General features: G+C 33.8%; 3 protein-coding genes and 1 long non-coding RNA gene across 6 annotated transcripts; 3 read left to right on the top strand and 1 right to left on the bottom strand.

Annotated features, from left to right (window-relative positions):
* Positions 1-199: 199 nt before the first annotated feature.
* LOC106150831 (multiple coagulation factor deficiency protein 2 homolog) lies at positions 200-2,303 on the top strand. Its single transcript, XM_013523832.2, has 5 exons — positions 200-380; positions 909-1,041; positions 1,230-1,313; positions 1,711-1,886; positions 2,148-2,303. Exons 2-5 carry the CDS (start codon positions 917-919, stop codon positions 2,240-2,242), a joined length of 480 nt encoding a protein of 159 aa, XP_013379286.2. The 5' UTR covers positions 200-380; positions 909-916; the 3' UTR covers positions 2,243-2,303.
* A 773-nt stretch (positions 2,304-3,076) lies between these two features.
* LOC106150833 (multiple coagulation factor deficiency protein 2 homolog) lies at positions 3,077-5,582 on the top strand. Of its 2 annotated transcripts, none has more exons than XM_013523834.2 (5): positions 3,077-3,155; positions 3,566-3,735; positions 4,611-4,694; positions 5,116-5,246; positions 5,429-5,582. In XM_013523834.2, exons 2-5 carry the CDS (start codon positions 3,584-3,586, stop codon positions 5,530-5,532), a joined length of 471 nt encoding a protein of 156 aa, XP_013379288.2. In that variant the 5' UTR covers positions 3,077-3,155; positions 3,566-3,583; the 3' UTR covers positions 5,533-5,582. The 2 variants fall into 2 exon arrangements, with proteins under 2 accessions (XP_013379288.2, XP_013379287.2); XM_013523833.2 differs by having other exon boundaries at positions 3,089-3,247.
* A 2,650-nt stretch (positions 5,583-8,232) lies between these two features.
* LOC147763722 (uncharacterized) lies at positions 8,233-8,963 on the top strand. The gene is made up of 3 exons (XR_015332939.1): positions 8,233-8,377; positions 8,610-8,734; positions 8,919-8,963. It is a non-coding gene; the product is annotated as an uncharacterized LOC147763722 (long non-coding RNA).
* A 329-nt stretch (positions 8,964-9,292) lies between these two features.
* LOC106150818 (ribosomal oxygenase 1) lies at positions 9,293-19,745 on the bottom strand. Of its 2 annotated transcripts, none has more exons than XM_087005040.1 (19): positions 19,701-19,745; positions 19,138-19,249; positions 18,622-18,804; positions 16,880-17,000; positions 16,416-16,675; positions 15,816-15,955; positions 15,293-15,392; positions 14,925-15,038; positions 14,620-14,726; positions 14,233-14,340; positions 13,959-13,993; positions 13,534-13,628; positions 13,337-13,420; positions 12,511-12,615; positions 12,145-12,286; positions 11,860-11,983; positions 11,343-11,442; positions 10,727-10,813; positions 9,293-10,238 (listed from the first exon to the last, which is right to left on the bottom strand). In XM_087005040.1, exons 2-19 carry the CDS (start codon positions 19,186-19,188, stop codon positions 10,140-10,142), a joined length of 2,055 nt encoding a protein of 684 aa, XP_086861166.1. In that variant the 5' UTR covers positions 19,189-19,249; positions 19,701-19,745; the 3' UTR covers positions 9,293-10,139. The 2 variants fall into 2 exon arrangements, with proteins under 2 accessions (XP_086861166.1, XP_086861165.1); XM_087005039.1 differs by having other exon boundaries at positions 19,138-19,251; positions 19,648-19,722.
* Between the last annotated feature and the right edge of the window lie 105 nt (positions 19,746-19,850).

Below are 19,850 nucleotides of genomic sequence, written 5' to 3'. Positions count from 1 at the left end.
TCAGAAAAAATAAGAAAAAGAAAAGGGGCGTGGTTATGATGGAAATAAGGATTTTCAATGCTATAATGACGCAGAAAGCGTGTTTTATTCATTCAACATATTTTGATTATCGAGAAAAAGTAAAACCCTCGGCCAAATTAACTCCAATTGCCATTTTCGCAATGCACATGTATTAGTTGTTTTATGATCTCAACTACCGCAATAACAGGTGCGGGAATCCGGCAGGTGTTTGTTAACACAGAAGATAAATGGAGCCATGGTTTAACCAGCTGATAATCGATGGATTAATATTGGATATGTGACCCAATTTCCGATAGCGTGCTGAGTTAACTGTTCAAGCTGCAAGGGCAAAGCACAGGTCCCCTTTATTACGATTGAAGGTGAGGATATCAGATATCCAAAGCTTTATTATAGACATACATTTCACCTTGTATAAGCCTGTATGCATATCTGTACAAAAAGCCTGTACATTAGAGCCTATATTTCAGCTAATAATTTCAATGATGCGGGTGATTACATATCCTGATAAACAATTATCCTGGTATAGGTCTACGTGTCGTTGTATATATGGAGAAGTCAATAGTAGGCCTATCTATCTGTATGTTTCGTTCTATGTGATGGGAGCTGAGAAATAAAGTATATGCCATTTCCGCGATAAATAACTATATTGATAACCAATCGTTACAAAACAGCTACAGGTTAAGTAATACCAAGCAGTCAGACCGGCAGGTTCTCTGAGGCATAATTGTTGTAGTTCGTAAATAATTGGAGGAGATGTTAGATTTACTAGGGGGTGACTGCGAATATTTGGCAATTTGAGTCATAAGAGCACATTTTAAGTTAAAGTGAATAGATAATTGTATTAACACGGAGTAGAAGTGTTATACGTGGATTAATTTACATTGTAGAAAAAAAAATGAGAGTGGAGAGAGTCGCGCTGGTTACGACGGTACTGGTTTTGCTTCTGGCTCAGAGCCATGGCGAGGACACGGGGAATGTGGCTGACCAGTGGCACGACCCTAACTATGTTCACGACGCTGAGTAAGTGACATTTAACAAGTGGTACTAATTGATACTCTTATATTTTTCAAGAAAAATTACGTTTGACATTTGATGCATCACCAGCCTTTTCTTAAGGCCATTCTTGCGGTTCGTATGGTGTATACATGTATTGTGTAACCGATAATCTTGTGAAATTGTGGACTATAATCAAGTACTTTTATTACCAGTCACATCCAGGAACATTACGAGGGTAAAGTGGAGTTCAACACAAGCGCCATGTCACCCGAAGAATTAGAATTCCACTATTTTCAGTAAGTCTTCATGTAAAGCTTTGGCGATGAAGTCATGCGCAGCGGGTTCCCTTATTTCTTGATGAAATTATTCTCATTAAATTCAGACCTATCAGTTTTAATTTTACATTATCTATTAAAAAGTATTGTAAAAGTTTATTTTTTCTATAAATCTCAAGTTAATCCGAAAATTCGTTAATCTACAAGAAAGGAATATTACAAGATTGATCAGGGAAACCAGTAATATAGGCGGTTTCTTTCTTTATTTTTTCTACATTTGTTTCTTCCTTTTTTATCAATATTTCATGTGTGTATTTGAAATCTGATGGTAGTTCATTGCTGGGGTAAATGCCCACTGTGAAGGGACAGAAACTTGCCCCCAAAACATTAAAACATATAAAGATATTCCTACTTCCAGGCAACATGACACGGATGACAATTTCATGCTTGACGGACTTGAGATTCTGGCGGCCATTACAGAGCCGAACAGGCATCACCATCACGGTGACAAAAAAGAAGACGAAGTTCCGCTCACGATAGAGCAGCAAGAAAAACAGAAACAAGAAGTAGAAGAAAATCTTAAGATGATGACAGGTAAAACATTTTGAATATATATTTAAATATCAATTTAATAAAAATTAAATTTTGTTAAATCTATGCGCTCTGTGATCAATTATTTTTCATTTGCGTTGTTTCATCAATTTGTGTATCTATTTTATATTGTATATGTATTTTATATTTTATATTTTATATTATGTGATAATGGAAGATTTCACCTTTTCATTTTCTTTTCCATAATTGGAAGATTTATCATTCAAAAATGTAACGTATCATTTTATTGTGATTCTTTTTCAGATATCGTGGACAAAATATTTACGGACGATGATGCTGATAACGACGGTTATCTGTCTTACGCTGAATATCTAGCAGCACGGCGTAAAGCTAGTTGAAGAAACAAATACTAATTATTAAAATACAAAAGATGTTATAATAAAATAATCTCAAAACAGATTCATATATCTTGTTTTAAAACTCAAGGCGAAAAAGCGAAAGAGTTCTTCCTTACCTTTATATAGTGTCGATCTTCAAACATAAAACAGAAAAAACTTTTCCCGTCAAAAAAAAAAAAAAAAAAATAGAAACTAGAAAAAAATCCAAGAAGTGGCCGGCTTTTATGAACACTGGTAACTTGGTAACCTTGTGAACGCAATCATGACCATGCACTTTAAGTCTTCTGTCTCTTTAAGATTTTACACAAGATCCAAATATTTTGCTTTTCACCCACAAATCTAGTGTTTATGTTAATTTCCTGTGTAAGTAAAACACAAGAGAGATCCACTTGCGCCAGCTGGATCATTGTAATGCAAGTCCACGACACCCTCAATGCGAAGCTTGCCATTGTGTCAAGTGAGCTCGTCGTTTTGTTAACGCACTCACCGTTATATTTACCCAACTGTAGCATCGAGCATGAGCTTGAACCAGACAAAAAAGAAAGCTGGATTCGTTTGACTTAAATCACCTTATACTTTAAAATAGACTCAACGCATATCAGTATGAGAGCCAAAACACAACCCTTTAAGTTTTAACCGAATAGAAGTTTTAGAACAGAACTAAAGACTTCCGTTAAAACAAAGAGTTATAATTCCTTGGTTAAAATAAAAGAAAAGCGTTTCTAAGAAAAGTGAAAATACAGCGATTAAATGATGTTCGACAGTAAAAAAATCACAATTCTTCGTTTGTTTTGTTTTCATATATATTCGTGCCATTATTCCTCGAACGTTCTCTTTGATGACACTCCGCCTAGCCAGCAGATCAGATTATCCTGAATAGGCGCTGCTTTTTATTTGACATGGATGCAGATCTGTAAGTCCCATTTTATAATATGTGTATTAGTTACACGTGTTACATGTGGAACCAACAGATCAGTACACAGGTGCTGTATATGGTGTTTAGAGGTAGGTAACTATACTCCTGATCTACTACAATATTTTTCATTTTGGAGATTGAGTTTTTTTTGTACTGATTTGGAATTTCTGAAGTAAAGCAATAACAAAAATCAAGTAACGCTATTATCGTATTAAACGAGCAAATGGATTTCACTTGAGCGAAAATCAACAGCAGGCGATACCTGAACGAGTCCTGATACGTGTAGTGACAGTTCATCCATATGTAACTTAACAGAGATAGCCAAGATGGTTCCGTAACTTAAAACAACATTATATTAAAGTAAAGTTTCAGCAATAAAAACTACTACCCACGATTTTTTTCTCCAGGATTTCTCGGTGCCCACGATGAAAGTTAAAAAATTAGCTGTGACCGCGGCAGTTTTCACCTTGTTTCTGGCCCTGTGTAACAGCCATGAGGGCCATGGACCAAATGTAGACCATAAACACGCAACAAATGCTGAAGAATGGAGAGATCCCGAATATAGGCGTGATGTAGAGTACGTGATTTCCATGTTAATTTTCCACCTTATGCTTACACTGTTTCACTATGAGTTATATTGCGTGGGTTTGTAGCGAGAACAATAAGGTTACTCGGAAAATAATCATTCCTGGATAAACTATTATTGCAGCTTTTGATATCGGGACCAAAGCTAGTTTTGGTGTTATTCAAATGGACCAGGAGAGTTCTGGTGAAATTATTCTCAGATGACTGTGACACATCCCCAATGCCTAGTAAAACAGCGATATCGTAGCATAAAAAAATAATGCGCACATCTACTGGTGGCGTGCTACGTAAATGATGGAAATTTTTTCTAATTTATTTCAAATACAAAAGCTCATTGTAGTATACTATATTGGGCTATCATCAGGGCGCCAGTTGATGTTTATTGTCGTCTTTAAAATTATTTATTCAAGTACATGAATAAATAAATAAACCAAAAATGTATAAATGAATAGAAAAATTAATAAATGCTTATGTACATGAAAATACATGTATGTATAAGTAGGTAGGTAATTACGTCTATAGAAAATTAATAATTTGCAATAAGTAAATAATAAATCAATAAATTGAAAAATATGAACAGTAGATATATCCCTGAACTATTTTCAGGCATAAAGGCATAATGACACATAGAATCCACACCCAGAGAGTTAATTAACAATAAAAATATAAATAAACCATTTTCAAAAATGTTCTGGAGACAGCGCTGTTTTCCGTAATTTCATATGAACAGTTGGTTTCATCTTGGTTATATCTCCCTTTATGATGTCTATTTTGATTCATTTTGACCATTTAAAACAAACTCTGTCTTTTTTCTTTGAAAAACGATGAAATTTCAAATAAATTTCGTGAAATTTCCTTTGTTTCCAGACACATAAAGGAACACTACGAGGGCGTGGTGGACATTGACACCAACAACATGACAGAGGAAGAAATGGAATTTCATTTTTTCTAGTGAGTATCTATTTTCATCCTTGATAAAGAGTCTTTCAGCATCATGTGGTCAGGGAAGTCTCTTGAGTGTATATACACGTTTGTTTGTTGAGATTAAAAACATTTCAATATACAGTTTGTCTTCCCCATGGCCCTAATGAGGTTAGTATAAGTACACGTTCTTAATTAAACATCCATTGAATAAGTAAAAAATATAAAGGATTGTGTTAAGACTATCAAAAATAAAAATAAAACATATATACAGATCAAAACAGTAAAAACAGTAACAACAACTTAATTTGCCATTCAAGACCGTAGCTTGTCAGATTATCATACCATCGTTCATATTACCTTAGAATACGATCGATCTGTGTCTGTTTTAACGAGTTGAAAAACACTCAAAGTCACGTTAACATTAGCCAGAAGTATTATTTTCTTATAGTCAACACGATACCGATAAGAACTTGAAACTTGACGGTCTGGAAATTCTTGCATCTCTTTTGGAGCTGATGTCATTTCAATTTAAGCAAATGACAAAGAAAGAAGTGGAAAAAAAGATCCAAGAGACTGCAGGTAATATTACGTCCAATCTTTAGGCCTAATGTTTAAACACGCGGAATTCAAATTTAAAGATAGCACTCCAAAAACCATCTAAATCGACAATATACAAAACAAACGTTTACTTACAAGATCTGCTGACTGTTTCTTGCACCTTATTTCAAGAATAATGATATTGTTTTTTATTTGTTCTGCAGAATCTATAGATCAAGTTTTAGAAGCAGACGATGTAGATAACGATGGATATTTAACTTATCCTGAATATGTATCCGCTCGACGTAGACCACCACCACCAGATTAAAGTTGAAGATCATTGATCATTGTATTGAGCATTTATTTCTAATGAATAAACATGGATGAGAATAGAAAAAAATCAAATTGTGATACGTCTCCTTTAATTCAGCAATTTGTCAGTGAGAAACGTCCAATGTGCGTTTGACCTTTATATAGCAAAAAATCACCAAGGCATACCCTATCCAAAACGGGTGAGAAAACTGCGCTATGTAAACAGTTACGAGTGAAATTCGCCAGCCTACATTTCAATTTTAACAAGAGTATTTAATAAAATGGGGGAATTGTTTTAAGAAAAAAATGACCATCCTCGTTTGACAACAATGCATTTATAAGTTAAGTCTAGAAAATGCTGTGCTTGGAAAAGAAATGGCTTAGAAACGATTGTTAAAACAGTATTTTTGAGATATGAATTCATTAGAACGCTGTTCGGTCATTCGTGGAAATAGTCTTTTACGTCAGAAAACTTGTTATTAGTATTATGCTTTGTTTTGATATTTTTTGCACCAAAATTGTCAAGAAAGACCTCTTTGATGACACGTCACCTAACCAGCAGATCGGTCTACCTTGATTAGACTCTGCTTTTTATGACTGGATTAAGTTTTCACGCCCTGTGTACTGTTAAGTTGTAATACACAGTTCTAACAGATCAACGCACAGGTGTGCATTGTATAGTCGAAAGGTACGTAACAATATTCTTTGATAGCTTACTGCACATTCAATATAATAAAGAATGACCATATGCGGACGGATAAGAAACATATAGCATGTAAAAAGCTACAAGACAAATGGCTTACTTATTTAGAAATTTATATTTATGTGTAACGGAGTTTGAACATATTCCAATATCCGACTGGATCCTGATATAAAAAGCACAAGCGTCCGTGATCAGGCCTACCCAACTACCAGACTCGGCACCTAAGGATCCTGAATTAACCGGTATATCGGACCACACTACCCGTTTTCAAGGTGTGTGTCAGATCGCATTTCGGAGTATCAGCCAGAACACCGACAGGATGAGCCCTGACATGCTCGGCTGTCACCTTGATTGGATAGTAAACGATTGTCGTAAAATCGCTATATGATTTTAAAACCGGGTGCATAATTTTGAAAGCCACCTAGATGAACCTTAGACTGCCACATTAATCTAATACAATGCAAAAAAGCTCTATCAAAAGTGGTTAAAACATTCAAACCGACTGTCGTAGAGTCCCCATATATCCCATAGAGACAATAAAATAGAGTACTCTAAAGTAAGAGTACAGTTTAAGGTTGTTCAGCCGAGCGTGGATGAGCCCGCAGTCGTGCTACAAAAATTGTTCTGGGGCATGATACTCCGAAATGCGATCTGACACACACCTTGAAAACGGGTAGCGTGGTCCGATATACCGGTTAATTCAGGATCCTTAGGTGCCGAGTCTGGTAGTTGGGTAGGCCTGGTGATCTTTCATTTACTTGTAAAATGTCACAAGTAGAACCAATGAACCTTGAATTCCTAAACAATATAGTACTGTATTAAAGTTGAATACCATTTATCACCATAAAATTAAATCTACAACCCCGTTTTATTCTTTTTTTTCTAGTACTCTGTAGGCTTACAGATATGATCAGCAAAAGTTTAGCTGTGACCGCGGCAGTTTTCGCCATGCTTCTGGTCCTGTGTAACAGTCACCAGGGCCATGGGCCAAATGTAGACCATAAACACGCAACAAATGCGACCCAGAATATATTCGTGTTATTGAGTATGTGATTTAACACAATTTTCCCTTTACATTAAGATGCTGATTTAGGAGTTATATTAAATTTATTTCAGATGTATTAAATGGGTTACTAAACGTCAAAGAATCTTTGAAAAGTCATTATTTGACACAATATTATTGGATAGTTTATTCCGTAGCTTGTTTTGACATAATTGGTATCTGTCAGGTCTTTCCTGATCAAAATACTAATGATAGTAATCAGGGGCGGATTTAGGCCGTCTTCTGGGTCTTCTGGAAGACGGTCAGATTTTCCAAGTTTACATTGATAGGTATCTATTTTTTTCTGTCGGAAGACGGTCAAAAATGGAGGATGGTAACAAAGATAATTTGGGAGACTGTCAGAAAAATCTCTGGATCCGCCCCTGGTAATGATCATTTAAATAATGATAATAATTATTTGTTCTTGCAACTATAAGTTGAATTGTACAACATAAGAGGGTGATTAAGTAACTAACGTATTATACTTCGGTTCAGACAACTCCAACGTCGATATTACCGCGTAAAAAATAAAGCTTTGATGTTGTGCCATCAAAAGAAAGACGCACACGATTTCTGCAGGCTAAAATGAAGCAACGTGTTCACTTGAATAGCCTTAAGCGTCAGCCACAAACAGCTGTTTAATACAATATGCATGACGTGTTAAGTGGGGGAAGGGGTAGTTTCTGTCCATTGCTTTTTTCACCATTCGTTCAAATACAAAAATTCGCAGAAAAAAAATTATTAATAATGAATTCAAACATAGGTAATGACATGCATTCAACTCTTTTCACGGAGAAAGTGAATATTCTGCGTGTAGATTCGCTAAGATTATATTTTTAATTGCCGAAAATGATAATAATCACAACTCTATGTTCCGTTATATTATGATGACAGCTGGCTTCACTATGATGCTATTTTTCTTTCTAGGATCTGTTTTTATTATAATTTTTCCTATCTAAATACGTTTTTCTTATGTGAATTCATAGTAATAAATTATATTGATAAAATCCAGTTTACTTTACGTATTCCCAGCCACATTAAGGAGCATTATAAGGGTAAAGTAGACACCGATACTAGCAATATGGCAGAAGAAGAAATGGAACATCATTTTTTCTAGCAAGTATTTATTCTCACCCTTGATTAAAATGACAATATTGTAGCATCGGGTAAATGTCAGTTAGCTACAATAAACATGCTACAACTACTTGCTACGGTTAGGCTACAGAATTAAAAGTTTATGGTTATTATGACGTCGTCTCAACGATTTCAGAGCACAATTCATTTGTCCGTATTGACGTATGAGAATGAAATCAGAGCCACTTTTACCGGGAATATTTTCGTCTTACAGTCATAAAAACTCAAGACCCGAAGACATGGAGATACTACGGCATGCTCTCAGGGCATTGACGCGAGGTCATGGATTTAGAGATGTATCGAAGGCAGAAAGGAAAAGGCATTAACGAGAGACGTCAGGTAATTTCATGACCACTGCTTATTGTAAAAACATATTTATTCGAATTGTTAAGTCACTGTGACAGCCATCTATGTCAACAATGATGTTATCCCCAACGAAACAATTTTCTAATGCAAGCTCAGCTGATTCTCTCACAAAACACAATTCTGTAAACATGATAAGGTCTCCTTGGGTGTTTTGCAGAATCTATAGACGGTTTTAAAAGAGGACGATGCAGATGACGATGGGAGAATGGAAAGTTTGAATAGCGGCTATCAAGTCACTGCCTCTATGTTCCACAGGCAATATTATGCACTAAAGTGAAATTTAGCATTTGACTGAATTATAGTTAAAAAATGCTCGCAACATTTTATGTTATTAATTGCTTAGATTTACTTTATTTTGTTGTCCACCTGAAATGTTCTAAAATAAAAATTTAAGTTTTTCAAAGCGTCATTCTGGCCTACACGATAACTCAAGCTCAGCTTCAAATACATGTATAGAAAATCGCACAATTACAGGTTCACTTGCATAATTTTTCTTTTCAGTCAGTCTTTACTAAAAACAAAACTAAAAGGTATTTTATGTAAATATTTTTTTCATTGATTGGAAATTCCAACCCTCTTAGTTTCAAATTTGTATGTGATTCACTGTACAAGAAAAAGAAAAAATAATTTGACTTTATGAAAAAAGCAAAAAATCTGCCAAATTGGCATACATTAAGTTAAAAAAACAATATTAAACAAAGTTTATGATATTAAAAAAGTTAACTTAAAAGAGAAAACTATGAAATGTCATGGCTGGCTATTTTTTCAGTTGCTTTTAACCCCATTTTGAAACTTAATAACTGCATAAAATACATGAATATGAAGAGAAAACACAAGTGAGTTTTGAAATGTCTAAAAGTCACACAAAAGATCATTTTGCTTTTTCAGAACAATAAACTTGCTTACAATGCTTTTAAGTCTTGAGTCATGTACTTACTGATACACTTAATGTGTAAAATGATATCGATCACTTTTGTATAAAACCCCTAAAATTTGTATAATACTACAGTCTAAACAAAGCAATTAAAACTTAGTTTTATGTCTTACTTCACTTGATGAGTTCTATCAAATATTTCGGTCCCAATGCAGTGTCATTGTATTTCCTTTACCACACATTATCAATATCATCCTCACTGTTATTGTATATTAACAACATAAGCATCATCATTCCAACTCCTGATAAGAATCCTCACTGTCAATGCATATCCTGAATTGTACATTCTAATTCACATCACCAATGTCTCCCTCATCCTCATTGTCGAATCCTCAATATCCTCATCTTCAATTTATTATTATTTTTTCTATTTATATATCCCCATCCTCAATGTCAAATCCTATGCCTAAGTCAAACATCCTCATCTTCATTGTATTATCTCTTTTATATATCCTCATCCTCACTGGAAGAGTCATCAACAGCCTGCATGGGTTCATCTGTCATCAAAAGACCTTTTTCATAAAGGGCATTGGCTATTTCAGTCTGGAACACATTTAAAAAGTAAAAATTAAAAAAAAAAACAACAGTACTTCAAGTAAAAGTAAAAAGATACCGGTAAGTTAGTGAACAATGGTAAAAGTTCAATTGCAAATGTATTCACTGCAAGTTTTGTAGATGTACAAAAATAATATAATAATTGAAAAACTTAGAAATGTAACACATCCAGCTCCTCAATCGGCTATACCAAATGATCAAATGTGTATTTAACATGTTTTTATAAATGCCATATTTTTGAAGGTTTTATAATAGAGCAAACTGCCTTAATCCCCACCTAAATCGAAGCTATACATTAACTTTTAAATTTAAAATATATGTTCTTCCAATTTTCTTACAGTTCTAAAGCAATAAAATAAGGGTCATGGTAACCACATGAAGTACATGCAGATAACTTTATTTTTCTATATTAACAGCAAGTGAAATAGAAAAGTAAAGTTCAAACTACAGAGCACACAATATGTATACAGTCTCACCTTTTCAGGTAACGTTTTCATTGGCAAGCTGTCTACTGTAACAAAGTCAGGATAGGCAAATATCAGGTGCTCAACTGCGGGTGCAGCCTGGAAATAATAGCAAATTTTAGTCAAATTTGGCTGAGGAAAATGTTAACTTTTCACTGAATTAAGCAAAGTTAATCTCTGATTAAATTTTGATTTGTTTAAAGTTACCCAGTTATTTGACTGAAAGAACTTTATTCTTCAGCCCAAGATAATGAAAATGTCATAATACTCTAACACCTATGTTAGTTTAAGGTGCAGCTGTGTGGTTACTTTTAATATACTAATATACTAAACTTTATCTAATCTGCTATATTTTGGGTGACTACTTAGTTGAACATTGCCTTTTACCACACCTAATAAACAGTATCCAATACAGACGGAAATTAAAACCATGTTTAATCTCACCAAAAACTTGTTCAATTGACCATGCATATAACACTAGGCCCCACATCAGTCCTTTTTAAATCCCAAGATAAACATTCGTATCGACTGCTCACATCAGTAAAACAACATCAATGTTTACAGTTCATCATGCTCAAAGCAATAATTTTAAATATTTCTTACTTTAAATTCATGTTTTATAACTTACGTCTGCACTTATTTCAAAGAACTTGGGTTCAGTATCATGGTACAGCCGCGCATTCTCCAGGGTGTAGTAAATCCTCACCTGATCTTCTTCCCCTACCAGCCTTTAATAGTAAATACAGCATTAAGTATTGAATTATATGAAAATACAGATTAATAGTGAACAATACACTGTCTGTCTCATCTTTATTAATACATGTAATTATGGTAAAATATCCATGAACAGCAGACATGTTTAACAACAATCATAGTAGATTTTTTATAATTCAATAATCAAATTGTTTACACCAATCAAAAAAATACATAAAAGTTAAACAAAAGTCATAGTTTTATCATTTTACTAATGAATGAAGAAAAATAATTCAACATCTTTTGCAGAAAAACATCATAAATGTAAGCACAGTCCTCCCAAATATTACTGTAAATATTGTGCACTGGTAAATAAAAGGCCAGCTTTTCAAACTACAAAGTGTATATTTTGAGTTATTTGTTAGTCGTGAAATTAATTGTACATTATTTACCTTAAGGCTCCTTTCCTAATAATCTTGATGGGTGTGTCTGGTTCCAGCTCCACAGCACCTCTCACTGTATTCAGTTTGGTGTCCCACCTCTCTCCGTTACCATGGATACTACACATTTCCTCGGCTGAAATATGGTCAATAATTGCCTGCACTTTGCAAAATTGCAGAGTTCTTTAACATCACAAAAGGATCATTTTGAAAAAAATCAGAAATATTTGATACTTTAATTTATATTTATTGATAACTTCAGAGTGTACAATTAAGATAGCTGTAAAGATGTGACACCTTTCGTCAATACTGGAGGCAGTGAGTCGTGGACTAATTTCTTTCCCATCTGATCACATGCAGCATCCACAGGGGCATAAGACAAAAGCTTTGTCATTAGCTGTTCTATCTTTCTCAGAAAGGCCTTTCTCTCTGGATTGTCCTAAAATCAAGATGCATATACTTCAATTACAACACAGCTCATGTCCAATGTGAGTGACTGAAACAAATGAAAGCAGTTTCAGTGAATTTTAAATGAAAACTTTTTAATTGTATAAATCTAAATTTAGGACATCTTTAATTTTTATATTTTCTTTCAAATTGTTGGCCAAAAGTTATACTCTTGGATTAAAGGCAGAATTATATGTAACTAAAAGTGAGACTCACTGAGTCTTGGTTGACCACACCCATATAGCTGAGATAGTCTCGAGGTAGTCCTTTCCTAAACTCCAAATCCTCTTCTATAGCCAGCTGCAAGGCCGTGGGAACTATCTGCAAGCCAGAACAGAACAGAACTTAACTCATCTTTAATTAACAACAATTGCTGAATATACAGCTGAGATAGAATGTATAGATTTTATATCTGGACTCACAGATGACATTACTTTATGTCAATTTGGGTATCATAACAGTGTGGTCCAAAAAGAGATTAACAAAAAAACATCTTCATTATAAAACATCATTTAAATTATGAGATATTGTCTAGCAAGATGCCATGATGCCAGAGGCAAACTAACTGCAAGAAATAAGCAGACTACAGAGTGTCCAATAACCAACTACTGGGATGTAACTGGGTCAGAATGGTAAAAATACAGAATCTTTTATTATCACTTTTCTAACATGAATAAGCTCTGATGGATGCAATGAATATGCCAAACCATTCCTGTTAAGGAAATGTAACTTAAAGCAAATATTTTTAGCTCAAAACTTTAGTACAAAATTTTAGCCAAATACTTAACTTGTTAATTAAAATGTAAAACATCTTGTCATTTTTCGTATAAAATTTATCCCTGATTTGGACCAATATTTTGATTAAGCTACAATTATCTAACTGTTTGGCTAAAAGAATGGAATCCAACAGTATGTTATAGATGCCATGACAGATAATACATATAACAAACTCAGAATGATAAAGAAATTATCCATGAGTGAGCCTAGAGTTTATGGAAAATCAAACAAAATGAAAATAGAGTCAATTTCTCATCGTTCTCACCTGTTCCATGAGGTCACCCCAGGAGTTCTGCTGGAATGTAGACACTGTCACATGTAAGGAGTGACTGTTCGTTGGCGTGTCAGCCTAGAAAAAAATGAATCCAAGAATTTAATATTCTCATGCTAAAAAAATAATTTAATAATTCAACATTCATCCAAATAATTCATCCAAAAAGGCCAATATACATTATGTCCTACCTGATGTATCACCCCTCGTGGGAAGTACAACAAATCCCCAGGTTCTAACATCACATCTAATATGGGCTCTCCAACATCTGCACTGGTAAAATTACCTGAAAGAAAAAACCAAGAAAATATAGTCACCTGCAAGCATGGTTAAATCACATAATGAAACCTTTAATGAAAATACAGATTGCATTTAAATAATGCAAACTATCTAAAAATAGGTTTCCAAACATTTATTAGAGAGAAAAAACTACAGCAAGTTCATCTTGTTGCTGAATAAGTATTTGAGTTTCTTTGAAAATTCTTATCCAATCATAATTTTTCTACTGCACACGTGATTAGAAATTTCAGTCAAATAAGATAGGAATCTTTCATAAGCACACTGAACACAATGCTGTGCCCCCTTTTACTGTTTATTTCTCCTTTACTTTACCTACCACTAGAATATCTGGCGAGTACTTCTCCATCATTTCTACATAGGCAGATAAGAACAAAAATTAGAATAAAACAAGTACATATTAAAAAACTACTGTTGACAACATATTTTAAAATTGAATAAAGTCACGAATTATGTACATATCGCTTAAAAAAACTTTAGCGTATTTGCCAAAAATGTATACAATTTAATTAATTTTTCCTAAATATACAGCAAAAGACAACAAATTCAATATACTTTAAATCATGTGTTGGACTTAATGCCAGCATACACACCTGGGACTGTACAATCTCCAGTGTTTCTTTCCTTCAAGCTGCAGGACAAAAGCTTCAATATCATCCCAGTGTGGTGCAAAACCTTGTGATCCAGCAGGAGTTAGATAACTAAGGAATGCATACAATGAAAATTGTAATATAAAAACATTAAGTTTCCACTGTAATCAGCACATCCATACAAAAGACAAATTATTTTAACAACAGTGGTCGATAAGTTTTTATTGGATTTAAGATATGGTATACATGAGCATCTTATTATCATCTTAATGCAATATTTGCATCTTTTCAACTGTGATTAAAGTGACTGCAGCAATATCAGATGGTAAAATTTGCATATCATCAACAACCAATCAACCCAAACACTCCAGTAGTGCAGGTAAAACTTACATATTAGCACCAACCATGCAGCCAAAATACTCCTGTAGCACTGATAAAAACTTCCACACATTATGGCTATATGTCTGAGGATTCAGCAGCCTCACTGAGCAACCATTCTAGAAAAGGAAACAAAATTATCTTCATTGAGATTAATGGTGATTATATGTAGACTATATTTATGCATTACATGTTTCTCTCAATTCAAAGGTTTTTCAGCTGACCCAAGGTAATTAAAACACAACAAAACATCAAAATCATTTGTTAAAAAATCCAAACAATTCACTTATTTTGTTTATAACAATGTAAACATCTACCTGGAAATAATCCCACACTATTGGGGCATAGGCCCTTCCTGGGGGGTTGTGTGTCTCCCTCTTGCCATTGGAGTATGTTGTCACATCAATATTTTTTCCAAAAATAATATTTTCCTGAAATTATAGAAATTGCTGATGCATTTTCAAACATATTCTCCCTAAAAGTTTTTCTTGTAGCTAAGCGTATACACTTTTTACCATTAACCTTGACCTGGTAATCATGCATTCAAATTGTCATTTTTTAAAGTAAAAAATTCCCAACATTACAACTAAATGTTTTCAAATATCATGCATGATGTTTTACTTACAAATTTTTATATACATATGGCATTGTTTTACTATATTTGACTTGGTCATATCTTCCATACCTTACGTAAAATCTTGTCTAGTTCTTCCGTGCTGAACCATCCATCATTATAACATGGCATGTGTCGCTTGACAAGCAAGGGCTTTTTCTCCCACAATTCACTGGAAAAGAAAGAAATGACTAGAACTTTCCATCAAAAATAACTGAACAATTGGTTCAATATATTACTAATAAAAATGCTTTAGATCTGATTTTGTCCCTAACCCTAACATTATTTGTGCCCATGATTTTAAATATAAAATGTGATTGTTTAAGGCAAAGGGGAAATATTCTTTTATCAAAACATGTTTTGTGGTTGTAAAAATTATACAATTTCAACATACTATTTCTATGACATTTATCTATGTACAGCACAAGCTGAGATCACCCACACTCTGTTGTGACAAAACTAAGTCCATTTAACAAGAAAAGTAGAAAATCCATGATCAAAGTCCTTTTCATTGAAATTTAGCACCAATAATTCAACCCTAATGAGTAAAAGATAAACACACCTGACTCTGGATATAAATAAAATATATGACTACCTAAAGAATTTCTTGGGTTTCACTGGATGTATGAGGCAGTCAAAGAGCCTGGTGGCTTCCACAGTGCTGTCATACATATAAGGGAGGTCCTTGGAGGTTGCTGCTGCTGCAGGTGGTTGCTTGAATGGAGTGACAGGTGTCTGGAGAGAGAAGTGAATTGTAAGTTTTTACATGTCTATATCATCATTTCATTCATAAATTACAGTGCAGTTTGTCAAATAGCAACACCATAATGATTTAATCAACAGTTTAGATGTAGAAACCAGTTTGTGCGTCCTTTGCAATCTAGTTATATATAGATGACTTGCACTGATTTCAGGGCAAACTCAGAGCAGATGTTGGATGCAGATTAGTAGAATATGTAAACAAATATGTAACTATTTATTCATCTCTAACTCAAAACTATGACAGAAATCATTCTGGAATTTTTCATAAAGTTTTCCAATCTCGGCTTCAATACATGTTCTGACATCTTGGATGCCCAAGAATGTGTTGAAAAAAACTTATAAAATATTCAGTAAGTACACACGCTTTAAAAAAAATATTTGAAACCCAAACTGTAACTTTCTATAATTGTATTCATTTGAAAAATCAAATTACCTGCTTTTCAGCTTCAGGAAGAGTTGCGTGACTAACTTTTCTTCTCTTCGAGGGCTGCTCTCCTTTGACCTCACTGACTAGATTTTCTTCTAAGCTGTGCTTCCCTTTAGGGGAAACAACCTTGCCATTTGACACCTTTGATTTTGGAGACTTGAATTTTGGTGAAGTAGTCTCTTGGCTTTTGGGAGATTTTGGAGATTTGAGCTTTGCTTGAAGGGATTTGGGTTTAGGAGGTTTGGGTGGCTTAGGGGGAAGCTTGTCTGGAAACAAAGCAAAAAAAAATGTCATCTCAAAAATCATCTTCCAAAAAGCAGTTATTAGAGTATATTTTCAATCTACATCTATCTAAAGCATTACATGTAACAACAACAACAAAGATTGGGCATATGGATACTGTACTAAACTGACTGTTAAGAAAATAAAAGAAGCATTGCCTCATCTCAAGGGCTATAAACAAAGCTTACCCTTCTTTCCAGACCTCAGGCTGACTTGACTTCCAAATGCACTGCTCAGATCCGCCAAGGGGCTATTGATGGCTGTGTCAGGAAGATATGAACCTCTTGTTGGCATGCCATTTTGAAGTTTCTGTAAATTAACAATTTGTATAATTAACAAGAATGAATAATTATGCAAAAGTAAATGCTTAGCCTAGGTCACAAATTAATTAATTAATTAATTAATTATAAATAAATAAATAAGTAAATAAATAAATACAGTGTTTCCCCTGGCTTTCAAGCTCTGCGAGGTGGTAAGCAATCTGCGATCCCAGCAATACTAGGGGGGTCCGGGGGCATGCCCCCCCGGAAAATTTTTTTAATCGAGGTGCAATTTGGTGCATTTTAGGGTATTTAGAACTGATTTTTTTACATTTTATGTGGCACTGAATTGTCTTGTTTTGAGGAGTAAATTCAGTAAAAATTGGACAAAATTTATTTTCCAGTCTGCATTCACTCAGTTTAGTCCTTTTCAGTTTATAGAACATACTCTTTCAAAAAAAAAAAAAAAAGTTAATACGTACAAGAAACAAGAAAAAGGGCTTACTACATTAAATTATTTTTAAATTAACCAAAAAGTTGATAAAATATGTTGTTCTTACCGATTTCATTTCTGAAAGTAACTGGTCAATTGACATTGCGTGTGGGAGCGCTTCATCCTAATATAAAACTGCTTCAAAAAGTTCTCTCCCTTAATTGTCGTTCAGCGCAAAGCGACTCCCGCTACTAGTTATAGGCCTACGTAGTTTGAGATGTAATTTATAATCAACAACTTCAAACACCGTTAAATGAATTCTTCGGAATTAAAGAGATGAAAATCACACTTATCATCAATTTTAGTTCTTCGTTTATTCATTTATATGGTTCTATTCGGTCATGGGAATTCATATTCAATTGGTTTCCACGCGAATACTGACGTGACCCAGTTTTACAACACTACTGCTTTCACAAAACTTACCCGTAAATCAATAGAAAATCTTCTCCAAGTTTATAAAAACAACGAAGTCCACTTTATTTGCTCCTTTTTTATCAGTGAATATTCGTAAACTATAAAAACAAACAACAGGCGGTCTGAATTTCGGAACATGAAGTGACAGAGAAAGTGTATTCTTGACACGTGATTAAATGGTGTCAAGAAAGAGTTGCCTCGTTTCGCTTCGTCTCTCATACTTCACAGAACTGCGAAAACGAGGCACTCACAGGGAGATAGTAACTGCTGGATATTTTTAGGCATACGCGCATGCGTATTTCCGTTACTGCTAAATCAAGTGCTCAGAAGCATGGGAATTACGTATGTAAACAGAAAATGCCATATTTGCTTAGAAATAAATATAATTTTCAGTTAGCATGAGTGAAAATATACTTTGTCGTTCCATTCAGCCCAACGAGGCGGTGCATTTGACAAATTTCAGCAAGGCGCTTGCAAATTTCAGCGAGGCGGGCGCCTCGCTCATTTAAGTGCAGGGGAAACACTGAAATAAAATGATGAACAAGCAGAACCAGTTTCATTCCTATGTTCATATCTGCAAATGAATGTTCATTTGTATGCAATTCTGAAGAAGTTTGAAATTTGATTTGAAATCACCAAAAATGTTTTTAAATTAAAAAGTATTTTAATAAAAAAGTGAAATCTTACATCATTCACGATCAAGCAAAGAGGGGAACCAAAATATGCGAAAAAAATATTTGTAATCAAAACTACATAAAATTACCTTAAACTTCTTTTCCATTTTTTTTCTCTCTTTCTCTTTAGATTTTTTAGATTGAGGTTTTTCAAGCTGAAAGGAAGTTGACAATTTTTCCTTGCTTTTTCCAAGTTTGAGATTCTCTGAGAGAGCAGGCATACTTGTTATACTAAGGAGAGAAGTCTCATGTTGGGAAACTTCAGAAGGAGCCTGTTAAATAAAGACATTCATAAATTTATAAATACACAGACACATATATGATACATGTCTGTACAGTATGCACGCATGTTCTATTGTCACAACAAAGTATTATTATCTATAAATATTGACTAAAAACAGTAACATCACTATTTATGACAATCACTATAATGGCAATAAATTAATAAATGTATTAAAGATCATTTGGTTTATGCTAACAAAATATAAAATGTATCTTTTAAAAACTTTAATGTCAAACTAAAAATATGACCCATATTTGACTCTGTCTTTTCACAAGGTAAAAATATTCATACAGCTACATATATACATGAAAAAAAAATTAACCTTTTTGGCTTTAAAAACTGCAAAGGCAGATACTTTTTTCCCTGGATTCATCTTTCTTGCAAAAGGATGTTAACAGCAAAGAAAGTGGTTCACTTGCCTTACTGACTGAAAACTAGAATTGGAAAATTTATTGAAATAATTACACGAGTTGCAGTTCACCCTTTTAACGTTATATATTACTGTTATAAATTGAATGCAGTTCGTGGAACTAATATCAATGACTACGGCAATGCTGTTATGTCAATAAATCTGATCTAGAATTTTTTATAAATGGGTTTAATATACATAAAACTATGATGCACTCTTTAAAAAAGTTCATCAATAAAGTATTAATTTATTAATGAAGAGACTACAGCACTGAACGTACAGCCAGTGCAGTCATGAAGGAAGTTGATCAAGCAGTTACAGTGCTCGGTGCGGTGTATATGAGGTTCTTATAATACTTCTATTACATTGCAGAGGTTTATATTATTAAACTAGTTAATTATTATAAAATAAAATAAAATATCTCTTCACCGGCGGTCTTTAGGTCGATATATCGACAATAAACAAAGTGTAAGTACCTAGACATGTGCACCCGCCGAAATGTCCTCGAAAATAAATAAACTAGCGTCGGCCACAAATTTGCAAACAAGACAAGACAAACTGTATTTATCGTTAAAAAGTTAATAAAATAGTTCAATAATTAACTTTCTTACTGTCTGAGATAAATG

The sequence above is a fragment of the Lingula anatina genome, chromosome 2 (assembly GCF_051362555.1).
Source record: "Lingula anatina isolate TDL-2025a chromosome 2, LinAna3.0, whole genome shotgun sequence".
In the NCBI taxonomy this organism is placed as follows: domain Eukaryota; kingdom Metazoa; phylum Brachiopoda; class Lingulata; order Lingulida; family Lingulidae; genus Lingula; species Lingula anatina.
The sequence above is the reverse complement of the archived record's forward strand: the minus strand, read 5'-3'. Positions and strand labels throughout refer to the sequence as shown.

Coding starts and splice junctions, on each gene's coding strand:
- LOC106150818 (XM_087005040.1), bottom strand. CDS start 19,188: ATGAATCCAGGGAAAAAAGTATCTGCCTTTGCAGTTTTTAAAGCCAAA. Junction 14,727..14,924: donor TAGTGTGGGATTATTTCCAG/GTAGATGTTTAC, acceptor TTCCTTTTCTAG/AATGGTTGCTCAGTGAGGCT. Junction 10,239..10,726: donor TGAAAACGTTACCTGAAAAG/GTGAGACTGTAT, acceptor AATGTGTTCCAG/ACTGAAATAGCCAATGCCCT.
- LOC106150833 (XM_013523833.2), top strand. CDS start 3,146: ATGCAGATCTGTAAGTCCCATTTTATAATATGTGTATTAGTTACACGT. Junction 3,248..3,565: donor GCTGTATATGGTGTTTAGAG/GTAGGTAACTAT, acceptor TTTTTTCTCCAG/GATTTCTCGGTGCCCACGAT. Junction 5,247..5,428: donor AAAGATCCAAGAGACTGCAG/GTAATATTACGT, acceptor TTTGTTCTGCAG/AATCTATAGATCAAGTTTTA.
- LOC106150831 (XM_013523832.2), top strand. CDS start 917: ATGAGAGTGGAGAGAGTCGCGCTGGTTACGACGGTACTGGTTTTGCTT. Junction 1,042..1,229: donor AACTATGTTCACGACGCTGA/GTAAGTGACATT, acceptor TTTTATTACCAG/TCACATCCAGGAACATTACG. Junction 1,887..2,147: donor AAATCTTAAGATGATGACAG/GTAAAACATTTT, acceptor ATTCTTTTTCAG/ATATCGTGGACAAAATATTT.